The sequence below is a fragment of the Protopterus annectens genome, chromosome 11.part0 (genome assembly GCF_019279795.1).
Source record: "Protopterus annectens isolate FY-2018-M chromosome 11.part0, PAN1.0, whole genome shotgun sequence".
Lineage (NCBI taxonomy): Eukaryota > Metazoa > Chordata > Ceratodontiformes > Protopteridae > Protopterus > Protopterus annectens.
The window spans coordinates 770777175-770792242 of record NC_056745.1 but is presented as its reverse complement, the minus strand read 5'-3'; the positions used below and the strand labels follow the sequence as shown (position 1 = coordinate 770792242).

The 15068-nt window shown below is 43.1% G+C and overlaps 1 protein-coding gene across 1 annotated transcript in view; it reads left to right on the top strand.

Moving 5' to 3' along the window:
* CAPRIN2 (caprin family member 2) overlaps nucleotides 1-14220 on the top strand; it is a 1868571-nt gene extending 1854351 nt beyond the window's left edge. Inside the window, exons 13-14 of the mRNA XM_044087251.1 lie at nucleotides 13799-13854; nucleotides 14206-14220. Coding sequence (XP_043943186.1) covers nucleotides 13799-13854; nucleotides 14206-14220 — 71 coding nt within the window. The remainder of the gene's footprint in view (nucleotides 1-13798; nucleotides 13855-14205) is intronic.
* Nucleotides 14221-15068: the final 848 nt, after the last annotated feature.

Here is a 15068-nt window from a genome sequence, read left to right as displayed (position 1 = left end):
GCGGACAGTCAGGAATTGCTACTACAACATCTGACATTTGTAGAGAGACTTCTAACTTCATTGGGGTGCACCATCAACTAAAAGAAATTGCATCTGGTACCCAGCTAACAGATTGTATTCCTGGTAGCAAGCTTGAACACAACTTCCCAGATGGCATTCCTCACTCCAAAAAAAAAAAAAAAATGTATTTGACAAACTGCTTCAATCTACTGGCCACCAAAACGCAGCTATCTGCAAGAAAAATACTGCAAGCCCTAGGGTTCATGGCCTGTTGCATTTTACTAATTCCGTATACAAGACTGCATATGAGGAAACTTCAATGGTGCTTAAAGTCTCTGGTGTCAATATTTTCAGGACCTGCAAACAATGATTCCTTGCCTAAGGACAGAGATTTTTGGTGGGCAGAGGCATGCTATCACAACAAGGGACTTCCCCCTGCCACCCAAACCCTAACAGATGCATCAGACTATGCATGGGGGGCTGACATGGCAGGACAGTGCATTCAAGGCAAATGGACCCCAAAGCAAATGCACCTGCATATCAATCAAAAAGAAATGTTAGCTGTACAGAATGCTCAGACGGCCATCAAAGGCTTTATTCTTAAAGAACAGCTATGTGTAAAGTGAGAACACCACAGTTGTGGTACATCAGCGGGGGGAACTCTTTCCTACCCACTCTGCAGAATACCATGGCTCTGTGGAACACAGCTTTGAGCAACCAAGTGCACCTGCAAGCTGAATTCCTGCCAGGCAAGCCAAATTCACTGGCAGGCAACCTAAGCAGGATTCTCATGGACCCACACAAGTGGAAACTGGAACCCAAAATATTCACACTTTTGAGGAACAGATGGGTGGCACCAGAAGTGGACCTCTTTGCTTACCCTCAGAACTATCAATTGCACAAATACTGCACCAGGCCTCCCCACAGCCAAGCTTGGAAAGTGGATGCCCTGTCCTTTACCTGGGAAAACCTCTCAATCTATGCCCCCCCCCTCCTTTCAAATATTCTACTGAAGATCAAACGGGACACACCAAGGACAATCCTGATTGCACCAGACTGGCCACACAAGCACTGGTATCCTATTTTGTGCAGTCTGACAGTAGTGCCACCGTGGTACCTGCCTCAACCCACTTCCTTGCTGTCCCAGCAGGAGGGCCAGATTTTGCACCTTCGGCTACAGACCCTGAACCTAGCAGCCTGGCTCATCCCCTAAGTTCTTCACCAGCAAATCTCAGTAAGCAGGTGCTGGATGTCATCCTTGAGGCAAGGCGGCCTAGTACTTGAAAATCCTATTCGAAAAAGTGGAAAACATACAGCTCCTGGAGCCAGTCTCAGGGGATGGACACAACTGTGCCATCCTTACCTTACCTTATGTACTGGATTACTTAACAGAAATGCTCCACAAAGGCCTATCCTTTTCTTTCGTTAAGATTCATGCCACTGCCATCTCAGGTCAATACTGAGCCACCCCTTTTTCTCTCATTCTCTGGCCAAACTGTTCCTGAGAGGAGCCAAAAATTTAAGACCCCCCCCCCCCCAGGAGAGCTTCCACTCCTGCATGGGACCTTAAATTTGTATTGGAAAAGTTCACGCTTCCTCCCTCTAAACCTGCCACCACAGCAGGAGTTAAATTCCTCTCATGGAAAACAACTTTAATTCTAGCCATCACTTCAGCAAGTGGAGTGCCTGAATTGCAGGCCGTTATGGCCGTGGAACTTTTCATCATCTTCCATGCAGACAAGGTTTCCCTCCGGACTAACACATTTATGCCCAAGGTAATATCTAGTGTGGCTTTAAACCAATCCATTAATTTGCCAACTTTCTTCCCTAATCTTCAGAATAAAGGGGAAAGGATCCTGCACTCCCTGGACATGCACAGGCAGCTCAGGTTCTATCTGGACAGGACTAAGCTTTTCAGAAAATCTGACCAGCTGCTAGTCAGCTTTGCTGCAGGGGCAGAGGGCAAGGCCATTTCAATGCATACCATTTCTAAATGGATAGCACACTGCATCCATTTCTGCTACAAATATGGGGAAAACTACCCCCACAGGGGATCAGAACGCATTCCACTAGGGCTTCATCAACCTCTACAGCATTTCTCAGGGGAGTCCCTACCAGGGACATTCTGGAAGCTGCAACCTGGAGCTCTGTCCACAATTTCGTCTTTTCTAAATTCAGAGCTGGATTTGCCACAGCTGTCTTACAGGGCTTGTTGCCAGCCCTAATGCTTCTTAACTAACTCCACCCTTCCTCAGCTTTGGGAATCAACCTAAATGTGATGACTGCAACAGTGAAACACGAACATAGTAAGTTGTGTACACATAACAAATGTAGATGTTAGAGTATATTCACTGTTGCAGTCCTGATTACCTTCCCTCCAGCCCCCTGACTTTACTTCTACCTAACTTGTTTGTTTGGCATATCTTGTATCGTGCTTATTTGCTTTTTGCTGGGGGTGTTCTTTACCATGTAATTGCTCCATGTTTTGGGGGCACCTGACATCTGGGGCAAGAAATACTGATGTAATGATGTCGGCTGCATGTTTTATACCCCTGATGACCTGATGTCATGGAAGAAACAACAGTGTTCTCAGAAATCCTAAGACTATGGTATTCAGGCCAACTGAGGGCTACTTCCAGGCAGGTAACTCGAATGTGATGACTGCAACAGTGAATACACCCACATCTACATTTATGGTAAGTGTACACAACTGTACTTTTCTTGCTCTGCTGCATACCAAGAGAGCTCTGTCCCACCCAGTGTTTTACGTTTCAGTATCTGACAAATTTCATGCATTCATATGTATTAGGCTAATGACCACAAAGACCCTTTTACGCCTACCCATGCATCCCAATCTGCCAAGATCTCATACCCTTTAAGTGTAAGGTGTTTGGGAGATGAAACATTTTACAAGTAGTGGTGTGGGCATTGAACCATTTACAGCCTGCTTGTGTCCGTTGGAGACCTAGGTGTCAAACTGGGGATCCAGTTGCCCAAGTTACACTTGGCTTGGGTTAAGGAGGAGCTATTCTTCACATGGATGGGGGGGACCCTCTTCTAGAGAAGGGGAACTTTCTGGGATACATGCCTATCTAGCAGGTCCAATTTATATCGCAGGGAAGGTTTAAGTCTTTAGAATGGTTAATTCTTGTGCTGTTTTTGTGGATATGCAGGAGATTCATCAAGGTAGTCTGACAAAGCCTTGTATGCCAGGCATAGATCTCCCCTTGGACTGTAGGAGACAGAATATAGGGATATGGGCTTGAGGTGGTCTGTGTAGGACATGTTACTCAGCCCTTTATTCTTTGTGAGGAACCTCTGTGGATGTTCCAAAAAGTATCTGCATTACTTGCCACTACCTTTACGTCTTGCATCAGAGATTTCATGCATGGATTATTGTCCAGGCAGATTAGCACCTGGAATAAGAATCTTAATTTTCTTGTCTGCCGATGCAGTGGTAGGCTCTGCATAATGCCAATAGTCCTAAGATGGACAGCTCAGCACAGCAGGATAGTCTGCTACTTGGCATTGAATGTCGGTAATTTCATAGTGTACCCATAATACTTTTCAGTTTCTGAACAGTTTAAATTTGAACCGAATAATCATGACCAAGTTACTGTGGCCTGTTTATCTTGCTGAGGGTGCCAAGTTTTCACTTGTCAGGTGGGTGTTAGCTTTTGTGGCATGTTAGTAAACCGGTGGGTGCAGTGATGAGCTTGTGTATATGAATTCGTAATACTACAGCATACATTGCCCTTGGAGGACAGGAATATCCTAGAAAGAGCTGTGAAAAGGTGGAGAGGCTTAACCCAAGACTATCCTTCAAGGGGGTGTCACTCAGCCCGCTGACAATGTACAAAACTGTCTTGCATTTTATTGTAGTACCACAGGATTCTTGTGTAGTAAGAATCTTAGCGCAAGGAAATGTACCCTGAAGAATGTGTTAACTTGAAAGTGAAGTATTCTGTCAAAACAAACATTTTGATTACAGACAGAGTCTAATGTGAACATTTTTAGCAAAGGGACAAACCAGTGCAAATTTAAGATGAGTTTTAGAACTTTGATAATTGAAATAGCATTTGCTGCATAAACAGAGCTGTGCTGCTGGTCCAAGTCTGAAAAAGGTCCACATAGATCAGTACCCTGGTTAACAAGTACCAGTGGACCTCAGTACGTGCACACTATGTGCATACATTGGATGTTAGGGTAGATGTGTACAGTATGACTTAACAGAGAACCTTCTGTGATGGGTCTTTGGTTATTTTTAAGCCTCAGAAATTATTTGGCATTGTAAGGTTCTATATATGGAATACTTCCATCCATGAAGATGTGTTCCATGATGTAAGCTGGCTACATAAGCATGCACATGCCCAGAGGGGCCACATTTTCTAACATTTAGACACGTTTGGTATTGATCCCTGCTGTAACTAAAAGCCTTGCATATGCCTGCTTAAACTTGGGTAACCATCTAAGACCTGTTCTGGTATTGCCTGTATCGTCTTGGAAGAGCGCACCTCTGGCACCTTTAAAAAGTGCCAAAGAATCAACACAGCTACTTTACATTTTAGGTAGAAAGCTGTCACACTTCTACTGTTATTTTATTTGGTGTTTAGCTGTGTTTTAAATACTGCAAGGTGCAGTTTACCTTGGTTTGAAACCATGCAGAACTAAAACTAAGTCTGTAGAATGTTCCTTACAGCACCTGGTATGTCACATCCCTTTTCATAAAGGCAGGCAGTTGGCAAGCATGTTTAAGCCACATGCTTCTTGAGGTAGGTCGTGTTAAACTGCTCTTACATCCACATGTCCTGAATAGAGTGCTTGACATGAGTATTTTTTTTTTTAAGACCTTAGGAATTGGGTAGTCGCACCCTCCATTCTAAGGAGGGCACACCCAAAGATGGACGCTTTTGCTTATCAGAATATTTGCTGAACCTGTGGATTGTCTGATCTGGGAGAGCTTTCCAGTATGCATTAAGTCACTGATTAGTGATGTATGGGACCTGGTAAACCAGCTACAGTCGGCTGTGGAGTACCAGGCCTCTGTCAAGCAAGTTCCATCTTGTCATTCTACACCAGGGTTGGTGTTGCTTTTGCCTGCTGGGAGCTTAAGCTGCATGTTTGGGGACATGCCATTAGAGAGTCTCGTTTGAAGCCTGCTAACTGTTTTCCCACCACTTAACATTTTAGTATGCGATTCAGTTCTATTTTTTTCCCTTGCACCTGCCAGTTTTCTGTCACATATCCAGGTCTAAGGTTATGGGGGGGTGGTATTCATCCCTCTCCTTCTGGCTCCTGTGACGACTTAAGATATTGAAGCCAGTGTCTGGGAGGCATACAAGGATAATGGATGCTGTTTAGTGATGAGTAGCAACTTGGGCTGGCCTCAAGCCCCTATTACTTCCCTCAAGAGTCTTGAGGAGCCTTGTCTCTTAGAGCCAGTAGTTAGATTCCCTCTGGACAGCTTGAGAGTATCCCAACCCTGCCTGTTTGGCTTTGTAAAAGTTAGCCTTGTTTAATCATTTTGCTATTGGGTCATAGAGGCTACAGTAGTTTGCCATGTGACAAGGAGTCTAGAGCACTAGCAAAGTGTGGCAGAAATGTGTACTCCCTTGTATTTGTGCTCAGGGAATTTAAATGCTATTATTGTCACAGTTCTTACTAAGCAAGGAACATGCTCACTAAGCACCAACTTGGATGTCAGTGAATTTTGTCTTCCATGAAATTTACCATGATCTGTGTATTATGCAACTAATTTTTGCATTTGTGTTCCTGGAGCTTCAACTTGTTGGACAGGGTGATAGGCTGATGTCTTTGTAGGAGGAACTTTATCAAGATATTTTGTCTCTCTGGGGAGTGGAGTGTTTGGTATAGCTGGCCCAGGATCTGTTAAAAGATCTCAGGAGACCATCACCTCTAGAGAATGCAAGATCCCTTTGTCTTTACCTCAGCAGTTTCTAGACCTTTACAACCACAAAAGAGAGGGTCTATGCCAAAGAATTGTGAAGAGATACCTCACCCCCAGTGTTATCTGCCTTATTTGAGAGGGTAATTCCTGTTACCACATCCCTGACTCGAGACTGTGACTGCTTTTGAGAAGACCATGGTCCTGGAGAACTGTCATAAAAGGAAAATAGGTTTTTTGGCCATATTTTAATTTCACTATTCTTCCAGAAAAGAACTCCATTGGGAAGTCAATTAAAGGTGGTGTAGATGCTTGCCCCACTGAGGGGATGGAGTTTTTGTATTTCTTCCAAAACCAAAGGGGGCGAGTTGTGTTTCTGGACTTGACTAGTCTATTGCATCCAGATTTTTTACAGCCTTGCAAGGTTTTTTCTAGGTTCATTTTGCTCCTGTGCCTGCCAGCCATTAAGTTGCAATACTTTGTGATGGTGGGGGGTCCCTAGAACCACAGGGGCTGGAGCCATCCTGGCTGTGAAGGACTTTGGATTTGTGTGAACCTAGGCAAAGGTTTGAACAATCCATGTCACCTCAGAGGGCCACAGTAATGCTGTGTAGGTGCACACTTCCATGTACTTGAAGGCTGAATCCCCCCACACGCACGCACACACTCGTACATTGTAATCTCTACATTCTTAACATATGGGGTTCTGTGTGGGCAACTCTGTCCCACTTCTCTCCAGGATTAGAATGATCATACTATGTCAGTCTGTCAGGAGCCCAAGACTGTAACTAAGATCTGGTCACCTGGATCTTAGTTAAGGATTTATTTCCCCATACATCCAGAGCTTTCTCTGCATACATCCAGAGCTGGTGACACCTTGTAGTGGATTACGTCTGCTCTTTAAAGTTATTTGGATGCATTTTGGCATGTTAGCACTAAGTCCACAGAAGAGACTTGTGCATTCAGGAGGAACATAATTTCTAATGCATACTATTTGGTCTTTGGCATCCTTGGTTTTCAACAAGGTATTGGGTGCATAGCCTGCCATTAGTTCAGAGGGTTATGGGTGTGAGTATAGCGCTTGTAATAAGGATTTGATTCCCTTAGCCCTCATTTGCCTGTGTGGCCGCAAATCACTTGGATGTTGCTGCCAGTTCACCCTTGAAAAGTGGACTGTGTAGTGGGCTTACCTGGTTAACAAGTTGACCAAAGAGCATAAAAAATGGGTCACCAGCTTAGCCCCTTGGTATAGAAATGGATCCTTGACTATGACCCACATGCTGGCCTGCTCACCTCTCATGGGAGGTGGGAGAGGGTATTAGATACTTGGGAGCATTGTGGGTAGATTTGATTTCCTTTCTGGATGCTGGGGATCCCACCTTCATATTTGGAGGGAGAACTGGGCTGCTTCAAGGAAATGCTGATTGCAGAAGTGAACGGAATATTCTTTAGTGTCGGCATATTGTATGGACCCCTGTTTGGTGTTTAGCTAAGTGTTCATGGAGATAAGGATGCAAGGACATCTGAGATAGAAGACTTGTCCAGGGCCATGAAAAAAGGTAGCATCAAAAAAGGTGAGGCTCTTTTGCAGTCGCCTGTTTTGCTAGAGTCCTATAGCAGGACTCTTCTGGAGGAGACTGACTTGGGCCCATGCCTCACAGCCAAACTCCAAACTGTTAGGTTCAAGGCCATAGCTTCTGACAATGAATAGTGGTGATAAAGGGTGAGGAAGGTATCCCTTTGGTTATTGTAAGGGAGGATGTTCCTGTGAACCAGGTAGAAATCTGTTCTACCTTCCTGCGACCTGAGGGCCTTCCCTTTACTCAAGATCTGGCTACACACACCTAGTAGTCCTTCAGGTTTTCCATAGCCTTTACTGTCTTGGCACATTGCTTCAGTGTTCCACGTCTCTTGTAGGACTTACGCTAGCCCGGGACTTCATGGACTAGGCAGCCTGTCCTGCTAAATGCTTCTGCACCAAAATATCCCATAGAAAAAGGAATGTTCCTCAAGGGAGATTCGCATTCCTGAAAATCAGAGGATGAAGAGGACTTAACTTGTATAACACTTCCCCCATGCACTTGTGAAGACTGATTCAGGTGATGCCCTCTTCTCAGCTTTGCCTCCTGTGGGTTTACTTTGTGGTGACACTTGGAGTTAAAGAAGCCTTTAGCTGTGTATTTAAGGGATTCTCTAAGGCTCAAACTTGTTACATAAAGCTTCTGAACCTTCCTATCCCTAGACCTTTGGTCTCTCCAGTGCATGTCTGTCTGAAGGCATATCATTGCACCCTGATTCTCTTCCCCTTGATACTAGGAAATATGGCTGCTAATATATGGTACTGTAGTCCCCAAGTACCTCAAAACCCAGTGGCAGCAGTGTCTACATAATCCACAAAGGGAGCTGGTAGTATGTATTCAAGAACTCTATATCAAACTATGGGAAAAGCAAATGGCTGGACAGGTTTGGTAAGAGAACTTGACCTTTAACTACCATGGCTATGGTGCTATAATAGCTTCTTAAGCAGGAACAAATTAAAACACAGAGGTGGCCCAAGACAGGAGCCTAACGACTGATATTCGGGACCTGTGCAATGTCACCCTCCAGGCCATCCACTTGGGCAAATGTCACTGTGCTTTAGATGAGTCATTCAGGGTGGCTGCCAGTCAGTTACTGAGACGTGCTTGGCTGGAGATAATCTCCTCTGACCAGGTAAAAATCTGAACTCCTTAACAAGGACTTCTAAACAATCAGCTGAGCAGGTGGTGACAAACTGGATAAGTAAGGGAAACTAAAATCTTTGTGTTTTGCCAGTCTTGTATCAAATTCAGTAGGAATTATCCTTGCAAGTCTTCTGCGTAAACATGAAAAAATGGCAACCTAAGGGAGAAGGCCTAGACAATGGAAGTGACAAACCAAACGTTCCAGAGCTGGAGGTTCAAGGATCCCAGCCCACCTAAGTAGCATCTGTGACAATTCCCACAGCACCTCCATCCCCTTAAAGTACAACCCGAGCCCCTCCACTTACCAGGAAGACTTTCCTGTCTTTGGAAAGACAACTTGAGACAAATGGATCTTGCAAATTATAAGGATGGGCTGTGCTTTTCAGTTTTGGGAGAACCCTGCATTTCTGGAGACTCCCCCGAAATGCATGAAAAGCTGCTTCCATCCCTTCTGAAAGCTATGTAAATGGTCTTTTTAGTATGCCTCCAAAAGAGGCCTAGGGTTTTACACCTGCCTTCTTGTCCCTAGGATTGGGTGCCTAGAGGCCTTTTGTAGATCTTTCACTACAGTTTTCTAGTTTAACCAAAATTCAAGTACTACTACTTCAGAGGGAGTGCTCATTATTTTCCCAAGGGCATGAGTTTTGACTTGAATGCCTACCTACATATTCCTCTGGCCCAGGAACACAGGAAAATCAAATCCACTGAATCAACAGATACCTTCTTGAGGGTAGCCATAAACTCAGTTAAGCATAAGGTTTTCCTATCCAAGGACAGTCTCATTTCCAAATATAAGACTGACACTACAAGGCAATTCCTTGGGGGCCCTGGGGTTACATGGCCTTTAGCACTAGAATCCTCTCAGCTAAGCTACATATGGGAAAAGTTGCAGTGGTTCTTTAAAAAAAAAATGCTGCTGTCGTGTGAAAATCCTATGGTAAAGAGTATTTGCAGCAGTCCAATGTTGCACTTCCTCTTACCAGGGAACATTGACCCTGACAACAATTGTAGAACACTTTGACATCCAAGGGATTTGGAGTAGGTAAGCAAAGTAACACAGCCTAAAATAAGAGTGCAGTAGTCATGGCCACAGCACTACTTCAAATATGAACCCAGTACCACACTCGTACATGAACTGGAAGTGTGTATTTATACCCCCTGTGTAAGCTGCTCATGGATCTCTGGTTGGTTGCCTAACAAATGTGCAATACTTTAGTAGCATCTTGATCCATGGTCATCTGCTGGCAGTCCCTAAACATAACATTCCATGTTCTGTAGTCCTCTCTCACCTTCATTATTACGTATGGGTTAGGAGCCGATCCCCTGCTCTGCCGATTTACAAAGGTTGAAGTCTTTAAGGTGGCTTGTGGCAAGGTAAGTATCCCGTAATGCACTAGTAAGAATCCCCAGATCTCGTTTGCTGCGTCTACAAGTTCAGAAGTGCTCTTTCTTGGCCATGGCTAAGTTTGAATATTTTCTTCAAATATTTAGCGTTCTTTTTTTTACTGTCATAGTTTAGTTAATATTAATAGCTTACAGCTAACTTGTAGTAGTGTGTTTTTTGAAGTTTTATTGCAAATTGTTGTGTTGGCCTTATTTAGTGGTATCACTTTGTTTCTGTGTGCTAGTTAGAGCTAAATTTTTCTTGGGCATAGGTCCATTTTTTTTTTATTTAGGACCTACTCTAGCCTTTACTTCTCTCTCGCCTACCTCTCTGTTAAGGGCTAGGCCCGTTTAAGTTAGAGGACCTTGTCCTTCCATTATCTTTCTACGTTAGTCTGTGACTGTTGTGGTGGTATGTCTAAGGAAACTAAAAACCATAAAACTTCGGGTTTCAAAAAATGCATAAAATGTTCGCAAAAAAATGTCCCTGACTGGCATAGTATTTGTGTTTATTGCTTGGGAGCCATACTTCTACAGGAGAGATGTACCTTTTGCCATTCTTTTAGAACCCGGGCTCTCCAGGAAAGGAAAAACAAACTGATCTCGAAAGGTCTCATTAAACCTTCCTTTGAGGAGGATTTAGCTAGCTCTTCCTCTTCTCACTCCAGGTCTCCCGCTTCTAAAAAAAGAGAAGGTGAAGTCTGCGAAAAGACATTTTCCTACACTGACTGCTAAATCAGGACCTCCAGAGAAAATTGCCAAAATTGATGAGCTGTCTGCCTCTAGCTCCTATGCGTTTGGAGCTGGTTGAGGTTATTGACCTAGACCCTTCCAGTTTCGGCCCCAAGTGTTATGGAGGTGATAGCTGAATCCATACCTCAGAGCCGGTCAAGAGACTTGTTACCGGTATTCCCGTCACTTAGATCTCCGATTTTGCAGAGATCTCGATCCCCTACCTTACTTTGTCATTTTTATAAACAGCAAACAAGATCTGGGGAGTCTTATGAGTGCATTATGGGATACCTACCTTGCCACGAGCCAACTTAGAGATTTTGAGCTTTATAATCGGCAGAGTCTGAGCTGAGGATCGGCTCCAAGCCCATATACAAGAATGAAGGGTGAGATGGACTACAAACACAGAACATTATGGTGAGTACAAAACTTTTTTTCCCTGCAGAATGGCTGCTAAAAGGTGAAGTTTTTTGGACCTTATGCACTGTTGGGGAGTACCGGAGAGCTTTTTGCATCTGCAGAAAACAGTTCAGCAAAAGCTGCTGGAGAATCGAGCAGCTGGGGTCATGTAGAGTGGAGTCTTAAGTGGGCAAACCTCTTGCAGTATGCCTTTCCACCTATACTCATCACCACAGTACTTCTAATGTCGGGGTCACAGGCCAAAGCTGACTCTAATTGCTCCCATCTGGCCTGGCATTACTCCTCCCTTCTAACCTCAGTGGGGGGTGGGGGCATTACAACCAGTCAGACCTTTTAACTCTCAAGAGCTCTATCATACACTCAAAGGACTCAGCCTGAAAGGTTGTGTTCCTTGACTGTCCACTTTACCGTACTCACTTTTATCCATTAGTTTTCTACCTTTTTTCACAAACTGTAGAAAGTCATGTAAGCAAAATGGAAAGGTTTTTCTTTACAGGTAAATGGTGGTCTCCAAGCAGATTTAAGGCAGATGTTTGAATACCTCTCCTCTCTAAACGGTGAATATCTTATTCTAGCATAAAGGTTTATTCTTCTGCTGTCCTGTGCATCCCAGTTTCTCCACAGATTTATTCCCACCCTACATGAAATCATTTCTGAAGGGGGATTTTATAGTTTAGGCTACACAGAAGGGAACTTATTCCCCACAACTTAAATTTTGTACTTGAAAAAATTTACTGTGGCACCCTTTGTACTGGTAGCCTCAGCCCCTATTAAACTGGCATGAAAAACAGCCCTTTTAGTTCGCACTCCAGTCAGGCATGTTTCTGTATGTCGAGCTGTTGTGTGCAAGGAGCCATTTTTATTATTCCTCAGCGACTATCACGCTGAAAGCCAGTTTCTCTATGCCCAAAGTAGTGTCAAACTATCATTCTCTTAGTGTTCTTGCAAACTCCCCAAAACTGGGGGTAATATTGCAGTGTCTGGATGTACAGAGTTTCAATTTTACCTCCACAGGACCAACTTCCCAAACAGGTCAGATTTTGCAGAGGGTAAACAAGGTTAGTTGCAAACTATTTCCTAATGGTGTACAAACTGCATCTCCTCCTACTTCTGGCATGGTGAGCAGCTCTCTGGAAGTCTATCACCATAATCGAATGGTTAATTCCCCAAACCTTTTATTCACTGAGAGGAATAGAGATAATGTTTCTGTAGACAAACATGCACTTTATTGAAATGTAAGACATCAATTGACATTGGCCAGCTGCTAGAAAGTTGCATGCTGCATCATTACGTCAACATGCAGTTAAATACTGTAGAAAGCAATCATACTTTTCTTCTAGTAGCTGGCCAACTAATGTAATTTGATTTACATTTTGTTAAAGTGCATGTTTAAAGAAATGTTCACTCTATTCACCTCGCTTAGAGGTTCTGGGAATTAACCATTCAATTATGTCATACAGACTGCTTCCTAGCAGGGTTAGAGCACATGGCACCAGACATAAAGCTACCATTATTGCCTTTCTAAAAGGAATACCCACATAGGCTGTTCCAGAGGTATCCACATGGTCCTCTGTCAACACCTTCACCAAGCATTACCATCTTGGGTCCAGTTCAAGGGCAGGAGACCGGTTCACATCTGCCATCCTGTACAGCTTTTTGTCTCAACCACACACAAGTTCTGGAAGTTTTCCCAAGAATACTGCAGCATTGAGTAGGATGTTGGTGTTACAGTTGACTACAAGTAACTAAGCATAATTATGGATATTTAGGATCAGTGCTACAGTACCCTTTCCCAGTGTGTGGGTGCAGTCATACCATTTATCATCCCCACACCTTTCTTTTCCCCCTTAGGTCAGGGATTTGGTCTTGTAGTAAAGGCTGGGAAGATCGTGCTGCACCTCAGGACCATTGGACTCCTTAGGCTGGGCAAGAAAAACATGAAGATGACATGTGCTAATGCTTTCTTTATACCCCAGCAACCATATGTTGGTTTGCTGTGATGTCCACTGGCTGGAGGATGGTTAGACTGTGGTGTTCAGGCTGGCAATGTGCTCCCACAAGTCAGGAAGTCACGTGAATAAGTACTGCAACATTTATCTACGTTAACACTTCCAGTTCTAAGATACAGTTGTACTACTTTGACTAATGAAACAATTTTCTCTCTTGATTTTGAGCGAGGTAGGGCATTATGGGATGAGGAGCTGGCTGAATGGTAAAAGTATACATTGAGCAATCAGGACATTTGGGCATCAGTCTTGGTAATTTCTGAAGATATACTTGCTCAAAGATCAAGCTTCATCACAAGTACCATTTTCATCACATAGACTGAGACAAATGCTAGCTTTTTGCTGTGAAGTGTGGCAAAACTGCATATATGTGCAAAAAAAGTTGTAATAACTTTGGAGAAGAAAGTGGTGCCTTGTGCAACAGCTAGTTTGGGCACTTTTTCATATTTGCATAGCTGATTGCCTCTCTCAAATGTGACAGTTGACAGTGGGGATTTAATTCTGACAGAATAAGAACTTAAGGGAATTGAAAACTACAAAATGTGAAATGTTTTGCAATCAGAAGATGAGCAGAATTTTAAGGTGTAATTTTTAAAATCTCAAACTGTCTTTAATTTTTTACTTTGCAGTTTCGAAGGAGCAGAGTCTACAGAACCAAAATGAGACTGTTCAAAGCACAGCACAGGTAATGTTTAAAAGGGTGTAAGTAATGCTTCTAGAGTTGCCCATTTGAGCTTTCCTTGTGTGGCACCAGCAGTGTGTGACTTGCTTTGCTGTACAGAAAAACCTTGGATTCTTGAATGAAAGTCTGCATAGCACATGCTATGGTGCATCACTGTTGCTGCCACATTTGTTTCCTTCCCCAGTATGAGAATTATTTTTACCAAGAGTGCAAATACAGTTTCTTTCCTAGATTGCCCCTAGAGTTCTTTCTGAACTACAATTTATACCAGCTATAAGTTGCTAAAACCACTTCACTGTGCAAGTCCTATGTTAAGATTAAAATTTAAAGTTGTAGATTTTTTGTATTTAACAGGATGATCTAACTTAAAGGAGCCTATTTTGAACAGTGGCCTGTGGAGAAGCTCCACAGATCAAAATGTGTAATACATATCTACAGAGCAATTTGGACACGATGGTTTCACATAAATTCATGATAGAAAGTTACAATGCAAAAAAAAAATGCATAGCAACTTTAACACTGTGGCTGTTCTGTGTATGTATGATGGTAAAACATGAATTCGCGATGAGAACATTGACACAACTAATCTGATGGCTGTATTTGCATACAGGATAGCAAAATTAAGTCAGAACTTAATGAAGTATTGGTGCTGAAAGTGCATACATAAGAGCAAAGAATATACTACATTGTTGCACACGTATAAATTACTGTTAATTTCAGTAATACTTGTGTATTTACTTAAAGCCTGCAATATCATTGTATTCAGTTATCTCAAGTCGTTTCCTTCTGTTCCTCAACAAATGGTGTATGATCTCTTCCAGGTCAGACTTTGACCACTGCTACCCCAAATCTTGTTTACAGCTCATTTGCTTAGGGAGCAGGTCTCTAGGCCCAGAAGTTTGGGTACAATTAAATAGTTTCTGGATTGATCTTTCTTTTGGGAACAATTTAAACTTTTCTTTAGCTTCCCTAACCTCCCCTACCTATAGTTATATAAAAAAAAGTCTTAGCCATTTAGGCCCTTCCCTCTTCGCTATGGTCCTTTTGGTAGTTTTTTATAGTTGTATAGTTAAGTAGTTTGTGGCTTTACAGCGGTGTGTGTTCTGACAAGTGTTATATAGTTAAGTTCCTAGGTTCTTAAGAAGCTGCCATGGCAGAGAAACCCTGATTTCAAAAACGTGGCATGTAGCACAAAATCTGAAGTCATGATTTCCACA